This window comes from Physella acuta, unplaced genomic scaffold (genome assembly GCF_028476545.2).
Source record: "Physella acuta isolate Inbredline_101_S28 unplaced genomic scaffold, ASM2847654v3 ptg000353l, whole genome shotgun sequence".
In the NCBI taxonomy this organism is placed as follows: Eukaryota; Metazoa; Mollusca; class Gastropoda; family Physidae; genus Physella; species Physella acuta.
This window is the reverse complement of record NW_026731872.1, coordinates 923,838-937,602: the sequence shown is the minus strand read 5'-3', so window position 1 is coordinate 937,602 and position 13,765 is coordinate 923,838. Positions and strand designations below refer to the sequence as shown.

The 13,765-nt window shown below is 42.4% G+C and overlaps 1 protein-coding gene across 8 annotated transcripts in view; it reads right to left on the bottom strand.

The window, feature by feature from the left end:
* Positions 1 to 12,169, bottom strand: part of LOC131941233 (protein TALPID3) — a 72,501-nt gene extending 60,332 nt beyond the window's left edge. For 2 of the 8 annotated variants that reach the window (XM_059300341.1, XM_059300342.1), the window contains exons 1-6: positions 11,142 to 12,162; positions 10,321 to 10,466; positions 9,951 to 10,128; positions 8,929 to 9,129; positions 5,600 to 5,936; positions 1,235 to 1,328 (exon numbers count right to left, since the gene is read on the bottom strand). In XM_059300341.1, coding sequence (XP_059156324.1) covers positions 1,235 to 1,328; positions 5,600 to 5,936; positions 8,929 to 9,129; positions 9,951 to 10,128; positions 10,321 to 10,466; positions 11,142 to 11,789 — 1,604 coding nt within the window. In that variant the 5' untranslated portion in view covers positions 11,790 to 12,162. Of the gene's footprint in view, positions 1 to 1,234; positions 1,329 to 5,599; positions 5,937 to 8,928; positions 9,130 to 9,950; positions 10,129 to 10,320; positions 10,467 to 11,141 lie in introns of all 8 variants that reach the window. The other 6 variants (XM_059300339.1, XM_059300336.1, XM_059300338.1 and 3 more) reach the window with 6 other exon arrangements.
* Positions 12,170 to 13,765: the final 1,596 nt, after the last annotated feature.

Below are 13,765 nucleotides of genomic sequence, written 5' to 3'. Positions count from 1 at the left end.
AGGACCTGAACACCTTAGAGGACCTGAACACATTAATGACCTGAACACCTTAGAGGACCTGAACACCTTACAGGACCTGAACACCTTACAGGACCTTAACACCTTAGAGGACCTGAACACCTTCCAGGACCTGAACAGGACCTGAACACCTTAGAGGACCTGAACACCTTAGAGGACCTGAACACATTAGAGGACCTGAACACCTTACAGGACCTGAACACCTTAGAGGACCTGAACACCTTACAGGACCTGAACACCTTACAGGACCTGAACACCTTACAGGACCTAAACACCTTAGAGGACCTGAACACCTTACAGGACCTGAACACCTTACAGGACCTGAACACCTTAGAGGACCTGAACACCTTACAGGACCTAAACACCTTAGAGGACCAGAACACCTTAAGGAACTGAACACCTTAGTGGACATGAACACCTTAAGGACCTGTACACCTTACAGGACCTGAACACCTTACAGGACCTTAACACCTTAGAGGACCTGAACACCTTACAGGACCTGAACACCTTAAAGGACCTGAACACCTTAAGGACCTGAACACCTTAGAGGACCTGAACACATTAATGACCTGAACACCTTAGAGGACCTGAACACCTTCCAGGACCTGAACAGGACCTGAACACCTTAGAGGACCTGAACACCTTAGAGGACCTGAACACATTAGAGGACCTGAACACCTTACAGGACCTGAACACCTTAGAGGACCTGAACACCTTACAGGACCTGAACACCTTACAGAACCTGAACACCTTACAGGACCTAAACACCTTAGAGGACCTGAACACCTTACAGGACCTGAACACCTTACAGGACCTGAACACCTTAGAGGACCTGAACACCTTACAGGACCTAAACACCTTAGAGGAGCTGAAGACCTTACAGGACCTGAACACCTTACAGGACATGAACACCTTACAGGAACTGAACACCTTAGAGGACGTGAACACCTTAAGGATCTGAACACCATACAGGACCTGAATACAGCTCTGGTATAGACAGTAGCAGGTGTACTGCTCTGGTATAAGCATGAATTAATGCATTGTCAATTTTTTTCTATTTCCTGGTGTGTCCCCCCCCCCCCCCCCCCCCCCATCCCTTCTCAGTGTACCTGATTTAACATCCAAACTTTGACTGGTTCTGTTGCTCCGCTAGGTATAAAGGGAGCGAAGCAAGTCAAGAAATAAAAGTAAGGGGAGGTAAGACATTTAAACTGACCTGTTTGATGCTGGTGTCAAGTTGTCTCCCTGCACGTTAAAGGTCGTGTCCAAATGCCCTTCAGCATCCAGCAAATCTTCCAGAAAACCCAAGCCTGAAAAAGTCACAAGTCTCATGGGTCACCTCACCATAAAATTGGAAATATTTGATCAGTCTCATGGGTCACTTAACATAAAATTGGAAATATTTGACCAGTCTCATGGGTCACTTCAACATAAAATTAGAAATATTTGATCAGTCTCATGGGTCACCTCATCATAAAATTGGAAATATTTGATCAGTCTCATGGGTCACCTCATCATAAAATTGGAAATATTTGATCAGTCTCATGGGTCACCTCACCATAAAATTGGAAATATTTGACCAGTCTCATGGGTCACTTCAACATAAAATTGGAAATATTTGATCAGTCTCATGGGTCACCTCATCATAAAATTAGAAATATTTGACCAGTCTCGTGGGTCACCTCACAATAAAATTGGAAATATTTGACCAGTCTCATGGGTCACCTCACCATAAAATTGGAAATATTTGACCAGTCTCATGGGTCACCTCATCATAAAATTGGAAATATTTGACCAGTCTCATGGGTCACCTCACCATAAAATTGGAAATATTTGACCAGTCTCATGGGTCACCTCATCATAAAATTGGAAATGTTTGATCAGTCTCATGGGTCACCTCACCATAAAATTGGAAATATTTGACCAGTCTCATGGGTCACCTCATCATAAAATTGGAAATATTTGACCAGTCTCATGGGTCACCTCACCATAAAATTGGAAATATTTGACCAGTCTCATGGGTCACCTCACCATAAAATTGGAAATATTTGATCAGTCTCATGGGTCACTTAACATAAAATTGGAAATATTTGATCAGTCTCATGGGTCACCTCACCATAAAATTGGAAATATTTGACCAGTCTCATGGGTCACCTCACCATAAAATTGGAAATATTTGACCAGTCTCATGGGTCACCTCACCATAAAATTGGAAATATTTGACCAGTCTCATGGGTCACCTCACCATAAAATTGGAAATATTTGACCAGTCTCATGGGTCACCTCACCATAAAATTGGAAATGTTTGATCAGTCTCATGGGTCACCTCACCATAAAATTGGAAATATTTGACCAGTCTCATGGGTCACCTCACCATAAAATTGGAAATGTTTGATCAGTCTCATGGGTCACCTCACCATAAAATTGGAAATATTTGACCAATCTGATGGGTCACCTCACCATAAAATTGGAAATATTTGACCAGTCTCATGGGTCACCTCACCATAAAATTGGAAATATTTGACCAGTCTCATGGGTCACCTCACCATAAAATTGGAAATATTTGACCAGTCTCATGGGTCACCTCACCATAAAATTGGAAATATTTGACCAGTCTCATGGGTCACCTCACCATAAAATTGGAAATATTTGACCTGTCTCGTGGGTCACCTCACCATAAAATTGGAAATATTTGACCAGTCTCATGGGTCACCTCACCATAAAATTGGAAATATTTGACCAGTCTCATGGGTCACTTAACATAAAATTGGAAATATTTGATCAGTCTCATGGGTCACCTCACCATAAAATTGGAAATATTTGACCAGTCTCATGGGTCACCTCACCATAAAATTGGAAATATTTGACCAATCTCATGGGTCACCTCACCATAAAATTGGAAATATTTGACCAGTCTCATAGGTCACCTCATCATAAAATTGGAAATATTTGACCAGTCTCATGGGTCACTTAACATAAAATTGGAAATATTTGACCAGTCTCATGGGTCACCTCACCATAAAATTGGAAATATTTGACCAATCTGATGGGTCACCTCACCATAAAATTGGAAATATTTGACCAATCTCATGGGTCACCTCATCATAAAATTGGAAATATTTGACCAGTCTCATGGGTCACCTCACCATAAAATTGGAAATGTTTGATCAGTCTCATGGGTCACCTCACCATAAAATTGGAAATATTTGACCAATCTGATGGGTCACCTCACCATAAAATTGGAAATATTTGACCAGTCTCATGGGTCACCTCACCATAAAATTGGAAATATTTGACCAATCTCATGGGTCACCTCATCATAAAATTGGAAATATTTGATCAGTCTCATGGGTCACCTCACCATAAAACTGGAAATATTTGACCAGTCTCGGGGGTCACCTCATCATAAAACTGGAAATATTTGACCAGTCTCATGGGTCACCTCTACATAAAATTGGAAATATTTGACCAGTCTCATGGGTCACCTCATCATAAAATTGGAAATGTTTGATCAGTCTCATGGGTCACTTCAACATAAAATTAGAAATATTTGATCAGTCTCATGAGTCACCTCATCATAAAATTGGAAATGTTTGATCAGTCTCATGGGTCACCTCACCATAAAATTGGAAATATTTGACCAGTCTCATGGGTCACCTCATCATAAAATTGGAAATATTTGACCAGTCTCATGGGTCACCTCATCATAAAATTGGAAATATTTGATCAGTCTCATGGGTCACCTCATCATAAAATTGGAAATATTTGACCAGTCTCATGGGTCACCTCACCATAAAATTGGAAATATTTGACCAGTCTCATGGGTCACCTCACCATAAAATTGGAAATATTTGACCAGTCTCATGGGTCACCTCACCATAAAATTGGAAATATTTGACCAGTCTCATGGGTCACTTCAACATAAAATTGGAAATGTTTGATCAGTCTCATGGGTCACCTCACCATAAAATTGGAAATATTTGACCAGTCTCATGGGTCACCTCATCATAAAATTGGAAATATTTGATCAGTCTCATGAGTCACCTCATCATAAAATTGGAAATATTTGACCAGTCTCATGGGTCACCTCACCATAAAATTGGAAATATTTGACCAGTCTCATGGGTCACCTCACCATAAAATTGGAAATATTTGACCAGTCTCATGGGTCACCTCACAATAAAATTGGAAATATTTGACCAGTCTCATGGGTCACCTCATCATAAAATTGGAAATATTTGATCAGTCTCATGGGTCACTTAACATAAAATTGGAAATATTTGACCAGTCTCATGGGTCACCTCATCATAAAATTGGAAATATTTGACCAGTCTCATGGGTCACCTCAACATAAAATTGGAAATATTTGATCAGTCTCATGGGTCACCTCACCATAAAATTGGAAATATTTGACCAGCCTCATGGGTCACCTCCCCATAAAATTGGAAATATTTGACCAGTCTCATGGGTCACTTCAACATAAAATTGGAAATATTTGACCAGTCTCATGGGTCACCTCACCATAAAATTGGAAATATTTGACCAATCTGATGGGTCACCTCATCATAAAATTGGAAATATTTGACCAGTCTCATGGGTCACCTCACCATAAAATTGGAAATATTTGACCAGTCTCATGGGTCACTTCAACATATAATTGGAAATATTTGACCAGTCTCATGGGTCACCTCACCATAAAATTGGAAATATTTGACCAGTCTCATGGGTCACCTCATCATAAAATTGGAAATATTTGACCAGTCTCATGGGTCACCTCACCATAAAACTGGAAATATTTGACCAGTCTCATGGGTCACCTCTACATAAAATTGGAAATATTTGACCAGTCTCATGGGTCACCTCACCATAAAATTGGAAATATTTGACCAGTCTCATGGGTCACCTCACCATAAAATTGGAAATATTTGACCAGTCTCATGGGTCACCTCACCATAAAATTGGAAATATTTGACCAGTCTCATGGGTCACTTCAACATATAATTGGAAATATTTGACCAGTCTCATGGGTCACCTCACCATAAAATTGGAAATATTTGACCAATCTGATGGGTCACCTCACCATAAAAATGGAAATATTTGACCAGTCTCATGGGTCACTTCACCATAAAATTGGAAATATTTGACCAATCTCATGGGTCACCTCACCATAAAATTGGAAATATTTGACCAGTCTCATGGGTCACCTCATCATAAAATTGGAAATGTTTGATCAGTCTCATGGGTCACCTCAACATAAAATTGGAAATATTTGACCAGTCTCATGGGTCACCTCATCATAAAATTGGAAATATTTGATCAGTCTCAAGGGTCACTTAACATAAAATTGGAACATTTGATAAAAAGGAGGGGAAAAATGCAGATTGAAATATTTGTGTAAAAAAACTGAAATGGTATATATCCTCTGTCAAGTTCTGAGAAATCCCTTGACCTGAAGACGTTCGCCTTGACCCACTTAGAAAACTCATTAACTCAGATCAAACACTCCACTTTAAATACAATTTGTTTCAGTATCAATTTTAACTTAAAATGCTGAGTACTAACAATAGCTGAGGCAACTAACCTTTCTGAGGCTCCTGAGGCAGGGTGTAGGGTGTTGGCCTTGGCACCTGGTTCCGTGGTGCAGGTGTGTCCAGGTGTGACCCCTGCAGTTCTCTCACCTCACTCAGGTAACTCTGTCGGCCAGCCTCTGGGAGGGTTGGGCGCTGGCCAGCTGCTGCAGTGGTCCTCTCAGTGGCGTGGGATGGCACCCTGGTGGTAGCAACGTCAGACAAGCGGCCGTGTAAAGCTGTGTGGCCGTGTGAAGCTGTGTGGCCGTGTGATGTGTGATTGTGTGGGAGGTAGGACAAGAGTTTTCTCCCTGGAGAATTTTTTTGTCTGGAGATGTAAAGCAGCTGGGCCTGAGGATATAAGATGTCATAAGTCACACACATGTCATGAGCTACACACATGTCATGAGACACACACATGTCATGACCTACACACATGTCATGACCTACACACATGTCATGACCTACACACATGTCATGAGCTACACACATGTCATGAGACACACATGTTATGACCTACACACATGTCATGACCTACACACATGTCATGACCTACACACATGTCATGAGCTACACACATGTCATGAGACACACATGTCATGACCTACACACATGTCATGACCTACACACATGTCATGAGCTACACACATGTCATGAGACACACACATGTCATGACCTACACACATGTCATGACCTACACACATGTCATGACCTACACACATGTCATGAGCTACACACATGTCATGAGACACACATGTTATGACCTACACACATGTCATGACCTACACACATGTCATGACCTACACACATGTCATGAGCTACACACATGTCATGAGACACACATGTCATGACCTACACACATGTCATGACCTACACACATGTCATGAGCTACACACATGTCATGAGACACACATGTCATGACCTACACACATGTCATGACCTACACACATGTCATTAGCCACACATATGGCATGAGCTACAAACATCCTAAACACCCACCCACAACACAGACACCACCTAAACACCCCCACAGCACAGACACCACCTAAACACCCCCACACCACAGACACCACCTAAACACCCCCAGACCACAGACACCACCTAAACACCCCCACACCACAGACACCACCTAAACACCCCCAGACCACAGACACCACCTAAACACCCCCAGACCACAGACACCACCTAAACACCCACACACCACAGACACCACCTAAACACCCACACAGCACAGACACCACCTAAACACCCCCACAACACAGACACCACCTAAACACCCCCACAGCACAGACACCAACTAAACACCCCCACAGCACAGACACCACCTAAACACCCCCACAGCACAGACACCACCTAAACACCCCCACACCACAGACACCACCTAAACACCCACACACCACAGACACCACCTAAACACCCCCCACAGCACAGACACCACCTAAACACCCCCACACCACAGACACCACCTAAACACCCACACAGCACAGACACCACCAAAACACCCCCACACCACAGACACCACCTAAACACCACCACACCACAGACACCACCTAAACACCACCACACCACAGACACCACCTAAACACCCCCAGAGCACAGACACCACCTAAACACCCCCAGACCACAGACACCACCTAAACACCCCCAGACCACAGACCCCACCTAAACACCCCCACAGCACAGACCCCACCTAAACACCCCCACAGCACAGACACCACCTAAACACCCCCACAACACAGACACCACCTAAACACCCCCACAGCACAGACACCACCTAAACACCCCCACAGCACAGACACCAACTAAACACCCCCACATCACAGACACCACCTAAACACCCCCACAGCACAGACACCACCTAAACACCCCCACAACACAGACACCACCTAAACACCCCCAGACCACAGACACCACCTAAACACCCCCAGACCACAGACCCCACCTAAACACCCACACACCACAGACACCACCTAAACACTCACACAACACAGACACCACCTAAACACCCACACACCACAGACACCACCTAAACACCCACACACCACAGACACCACCTAAACACCCCCACACCACAGACACCACCTAAACACCCCCACACCACAGACACCACCTAAACACCCCCACAACACAGACACCACCTAAACACCCCCACAGCACAGACACCACCTAAACACCCCCACAGCACAGACACCAACTAAACACCCCCACATCACAGACACCAACTAAACACCCCCACAGCACAGACACCACCTAAACACCCACACAACACAGACACCTCCTAAACACCCCCACACCACAGACACCACCTAAACACCCCCACAGCACAGACCCCACCTAAACACCCCCACAGCACAGACACCACCTAAACACCCACACAGCACAGACACCTCCTAAACACCCCCACAGCACAGACACCTCCTAAACACCCCCACAGCACAGACCCCACCTAAACACCCCCACAGCACAGACACCACCTAAACACCCCCACAGCACAGACACCACCTAAACACCCCCACAGCACAGACACCACCTAAACACCCACACACCACAGACACCACCTAAACACCCACACAGCACAGACACCACCTAAACACCCCCACACCACAGACACCACCTAAACACCACCACACCACAGACACCACCTAAACACCACCACACAACAGACACCACCTAAACACCCCCCACAGCACAGACACCACCTAAACACCCACACACCACAGACACCACCTAAACACCCACACAGCACAGACACCTCCTAAACACCCCCACAGCACAGACACCTCCTAAACACCCCCACAGCACAGACACCACCTAAACACCCACACACCACAGACACCACCTAAACACCCACACAGCACAGACACCACCTAAACACCCCCACACCACAGACACCACCTAAACACCCCCAGACCACAGACACCACCTAAACACCCCCACACCACAGACACCACCTAAACACCACCACACCACAGACACCACCTAAACACCCCCACACCACAGACACCACCTAAACACCCCCACAGCACAGACACCACCTAAACACCCACACAACACAGACACCACCTAAACACCCCCACACCACAGACACCAACTAAACACCCCCACAGCACAGACCCCACCTAAACACCCCCACACCACAGACACCACCTAAACACCCCCACACTACAAGCACCACCTAAACACCCCCACAGCACAGACACCACCTAAACACCCACACAACACAGACACCACCTAAACACCCACACACCACAGACACCAACTAAACACCCCCACACCACAGACACCACCTAAACACCCCCACACCACAGACACCATCTAAACACCCCCACAGCACAGTGCCCACCTGCATCTGCAGCTGTTGTTGCTGCAAGTTTTCCAGGTGTTCCATCCTCCTCTCATTCAGCTCCGCCATTTGTTTCTCCAGCCAGTTGATCCGCTCCTCCGACTCAGAGTTTTTCCCCACCCCCACACTGGCCGTTTTCTTCTCAATGTCTGACAGCTGGCTCAGAAGTTGCTGCATCTTCAGGTCAAGGTCAAGCTGGATCTGGTGACAAGCATCAATGTCAAGGCAATATCTCAGTGACCTAGTTTTGACCAAGAGACACAGACCTTTAAGAAAACCTATTGACCTACAGACCTTTAAGAAAGCCTATTGACCTACAGACCTTTAAGAAAACCTATTGACCTACAGACCTTTAAGAAAGCCTATTGACCTACAGACCTTTAAGAAAACCTATTGACCTACAGACCTTTAAGAAAGCCTATTGACCTACAGACATTTAAGAAAGCCTATTGACCTACAGACCTTTAAGAAAGCCTATTGACCTACTGACCTTTAAGAAAACCTATTGACCTACTGACCTTTAAGAAAGCCTATTGACCTACAGACCTTTAAGAAAGCCTATTGACCTACAGACCTTTAAGAAAGCCTATTGACCTACAGACCTTTAAGAAAACCTATTGACCTACTGACCTTTAAGAAAACCTATTGACCTACTGACCATTCAGAAAACCTATTGACCTACTGACCTTTAAGAAAACCTATTGACCTACTGACCTTTAAGAAAACCTATTGACCTACTGACCTTTAAGAAAACCTATTGACCTACTGACCTTTAAGAAAACCTATTGACCTACTGACCTTTAAGAAAACCTATTGACCTACTGACCATTCAGAAAACCTATTGACCTACTGACCTTTAAGAAAACCTATTGACCTACTGACCTTTAAGAAAACCTATTGACCTACTGACCTTTAAGAAAACCTATTGACCTACTGACCTTTAAGAAAGCCTATTGACCTACTGACCTTTAAGAAAACCTATTGACCTACTGACCTTTAAGAAAACCTATTGACCTACTGACCTTTAAGAATGGCTGTGTGGCAGCCACAGCAGCAGACGCAGCAGCTGCTGCTGTTGCTGCAGTGTTGGCGTCTGTCACCACACTGGCTGTCTGGGTCACTTCCTGTCCAGCTGGCTCAGTCTTTCTTGGAATGATCTGTGTCTGAACAAATTTTTTCTGAGCTTTCTGAAATCCACACCTAGAGAGAAAAATTTGGTTCAAAGATAAGTTTTTAAAAGCTGCTGATGTATATAGCATGGGAGGCCTAGAATCACAAAACACTTGTGTCAACAAATTGTACTAAAATCTCTTTCATTTTGATTTCTTACACTTTTAAACAAAACAATTAGCTTTTATTTAGCAGATTATGTCTTAACTACAATGATCTGACCTTTTAGAGAGGGCATCTTTCAATTCCAGCTGTTTGTCTGTTAAGCCAAACTGTGATATAAAAACATCATCACATAGCTTGGTCTTGCAAGGGTTACCTGTCTCTGTACTCAGACCACCTTGCTGCAGTTGTTTTGGTTGGAAGCTCTAAAATAAAAAGAAAGCGCTGAATAAAATCTGACTAGGACAGGTCAATGTTTTCTTAATTAATGATGATATGCTCATGTAAACAAATAAAGAGATCTACATAAATAAATTCTTTGCTTCACAGAGAATTAAGAGAAATAAAATAAATAAATCACAAACAGGAACCAAGTAGCAAGTAGCAAGCTCTGTTATACACACGGAGAGTGACCTGGTGCTAGTTGCATTTAGTAAGTAAAAACAGCTGTATGGTGTAAAGAGGTGTATGGTGTAAAGAGGTGTATGGTGTAAAGAGGTGTATGGTGTAAAGAGGTGTATGGTGTAAAGAGGTGTATGGTGTAAAGAGGTGTATGGTGTAAAGATATGTATGGTGTAAAGAGGTGTATGGTGTAAAGAGGTGTACAGTGTAAAGAGGTGTATGGTGTATAGAGGTGTATGGTGTAAAGAGGTGTACGGTGTAAAGAGGCATATGGTGTAAAGAGGTGTATGGTGTAAAGAGATGGAAAGTTGCAGTTGTAACAATAAACATGAATGAAAAGAACATTATAAAGTTTTAACAATATACCTGAATATTCAGTATTACTTGTGACAAAGAGTCTTTATTTGAATGACAGAAATGTGCAGATAAACCTTAACTTGCCTATGTGTTTATAATTATGTTTAAATTTAAAAACTCACTCTTCCAACATTGTTATGACTGTATCCAAAATAAACATCCTGATTCTCATGTGCTCCGCTGCCTGGGTCTTCATCTGAACATAATTTATCACAAGTAACTGCATGGATGTCAATTATTTCAGGCTGGTCACTATGGCGACTATCCGCAACAGAGTGAAAACTTGTAATTTCATTCCCAGAACTTGAACTGCTTTCTGATTTATCATTATAATTGCAATGAGCTATAACAGTACCTTTGATGTGCTGTTTTTGACTGCTCTTAACTGGCAAGTGTTTAAGTTGTGCTGCAATGCTTGAGTTTGAATCATTCCTCTGTCCAACTTTTTCAGTACCAGTTGAATTTGTATCAACATTATTTAGATCTACTGGAATTACTTCTATAACAGTTACTTTCTCTTGGGAAGTTTTTTCCTTTGTTCCTGTGGCCTTTTTACTGCCAGCTGTTGTATTATCACTCAAGTCGGCCACTGTCTCTTTCAATCTCTCCTCTTGATCACAATCTCGAGACAATAATGACCTGGTACTTTCGGGAGAAGCAAATGGGCTTCCCACATCAAATAATCGCACAGCATTTGCAGTTTTGTTTGAATTTTTGTCTAAAGCTTTCACAGCATTGTTAGTCACTGACACCAATTCGGCAAGTGACATTTTAGTTTAGCGATGAGCATTTAAAATGTATTTCTTTTTAAAAATATTTTGCAGTTCTTTTTTTATTTACAGTTTGAAGGTTGTATGTTGATAATACTATACTTTAAACTACTCTACTTTAATTAAACGTATAGCTATAATGAAACTGTAGGCCTAAATTTAAAAAAATTTAAATTTGAATAAACCTATTTTTAAGGATTTTTTCCTAATTAAATTAACAAAAATAGGATTAATATTGTTATATTTGTATTAATTCGACAATGGAAGGAGAATAAAGCAAATCAAATAAACTAAAGTGTGGTATTAATTTCAGATGAGAATCAAACAAAACATGTCAGATCATATTTTCCTCCAAAGACGGCCATTTTGAAACAAATGTTCCTAAGGCAGGCACTCTTTTTTAAATATGAACAAAAAATATATTTCTAACAAAATCATTTTGCCAGTTTGCGTTAAAAAAAAATACAAACTCTTACTCACTATTTCAACTACATTGTGGTAACAAATTGAATGTTGAGTGTAATAATGTTAATCTAGTGTAATTAAAATTTAAGCTTACATTTTTTTTCAGAACTGACGAAACGGCAAGGAAGAAGGCAGTGTTTCTTTCAGGTCTATCCCGGAAGAGATTTAAAAAAAAAAAAAAAAATTTTAAATTTACGTCAACCACCCCACTCCCGAAGGTGTTTAAAGTGTGTTGCCCAACTCCCCGGAGAAAATTGAGAGAAAGAAACTCCGATTGTAGAGAAGAAGAGGGACGCTTAAGTGCCCCGTTCTAATGTGTCATGTCATCTATACTTTTATATTCTAGTGATTTTTTTTTAAAAATAGCATCCCTTTGTGCTATACAATGTATGAGTTTCAATATATGGAATGCAAGAATACGTAATCATCAAAAAAATTATTAAGTCAACCACTTTGCAATAGGGATCGGACTCATGTGACCAGGTTGTGGGCTGCTGACGGTGTTATACAACGGTTTACTTTTAGAATTTATAAGACATTTTGTAAACAGGGATTAAAATTATTATTATTCTAGTCTACATAATGGTGACCCTGCTCTATTATTATTTTTGAAAGAAATTTCTAGTTCAAAAACAAAACCATAATGTTATTGGGGGGGGGGGGGGAGGCTGAAAGGTGATGTCATTTAATGAATTTTTAGTGACGATTTGTGACCGCTAGGAGGTGAGAGAGTGAAAGTAGTTTTTTAATAGCGTGACATCATTATGGAGAACAATAAAAACATTTCCCCTTTTTAAAAATCCAAATTTGGATCCGTTTAAAGGGGCTGGCAGAGTTTCTTCCAGGCATCTATTCGGGGGGGGGGATTTTTTACCGCCCCCCCCCCCCCCGAACGAAATGAAATTCATATAATTTATATAGAAAATATATACTTTTAACAGTGTCCGCCCCCCCCCCCGAAGAAAGTCTACCGCCCCCCCCCCAAATTTCAAGTGCCCCCCCCCCCCGGAGAAACAAGTCTGGAAGAAACACTGGGGGCTGGCGTGTTCGGACCGTTGAAGTTCATGGGGGATAAACTGAAAAGTCTGGAGTTCCAACCCCCAGTCAGATGAGGCTGGGGACAGCAACCCATCTAGGGGAGATAAATCCAAAATCAAACAACCGCTGCCTTGTAATTTGTGCTTGAACGGACACAGGCTAGGGAAGCACATCCAGAAAGAAAAACAGGTTGAAATCGGAGCCATCAGGCTATATGACGCATAACATGTTGACATGTAATATATTATTAGGAATTTTTTTAATTGGAGGAAATCGCTCCCAACATACAATCAACAATGAAGAAGTGAACAAATATAAATGTGTGTGTGTATGTGTGTTACGATCAAAGCCCGAAGTCACCCAAAGCACGCATAGGCCGACATCACCTTCCACTGACTGGGCAAAGTACGAAATATTTCTTGACTTTGGCCAATGGCTGGCCAGTCTGCACTAACCATGGTCGACCGCTCAAA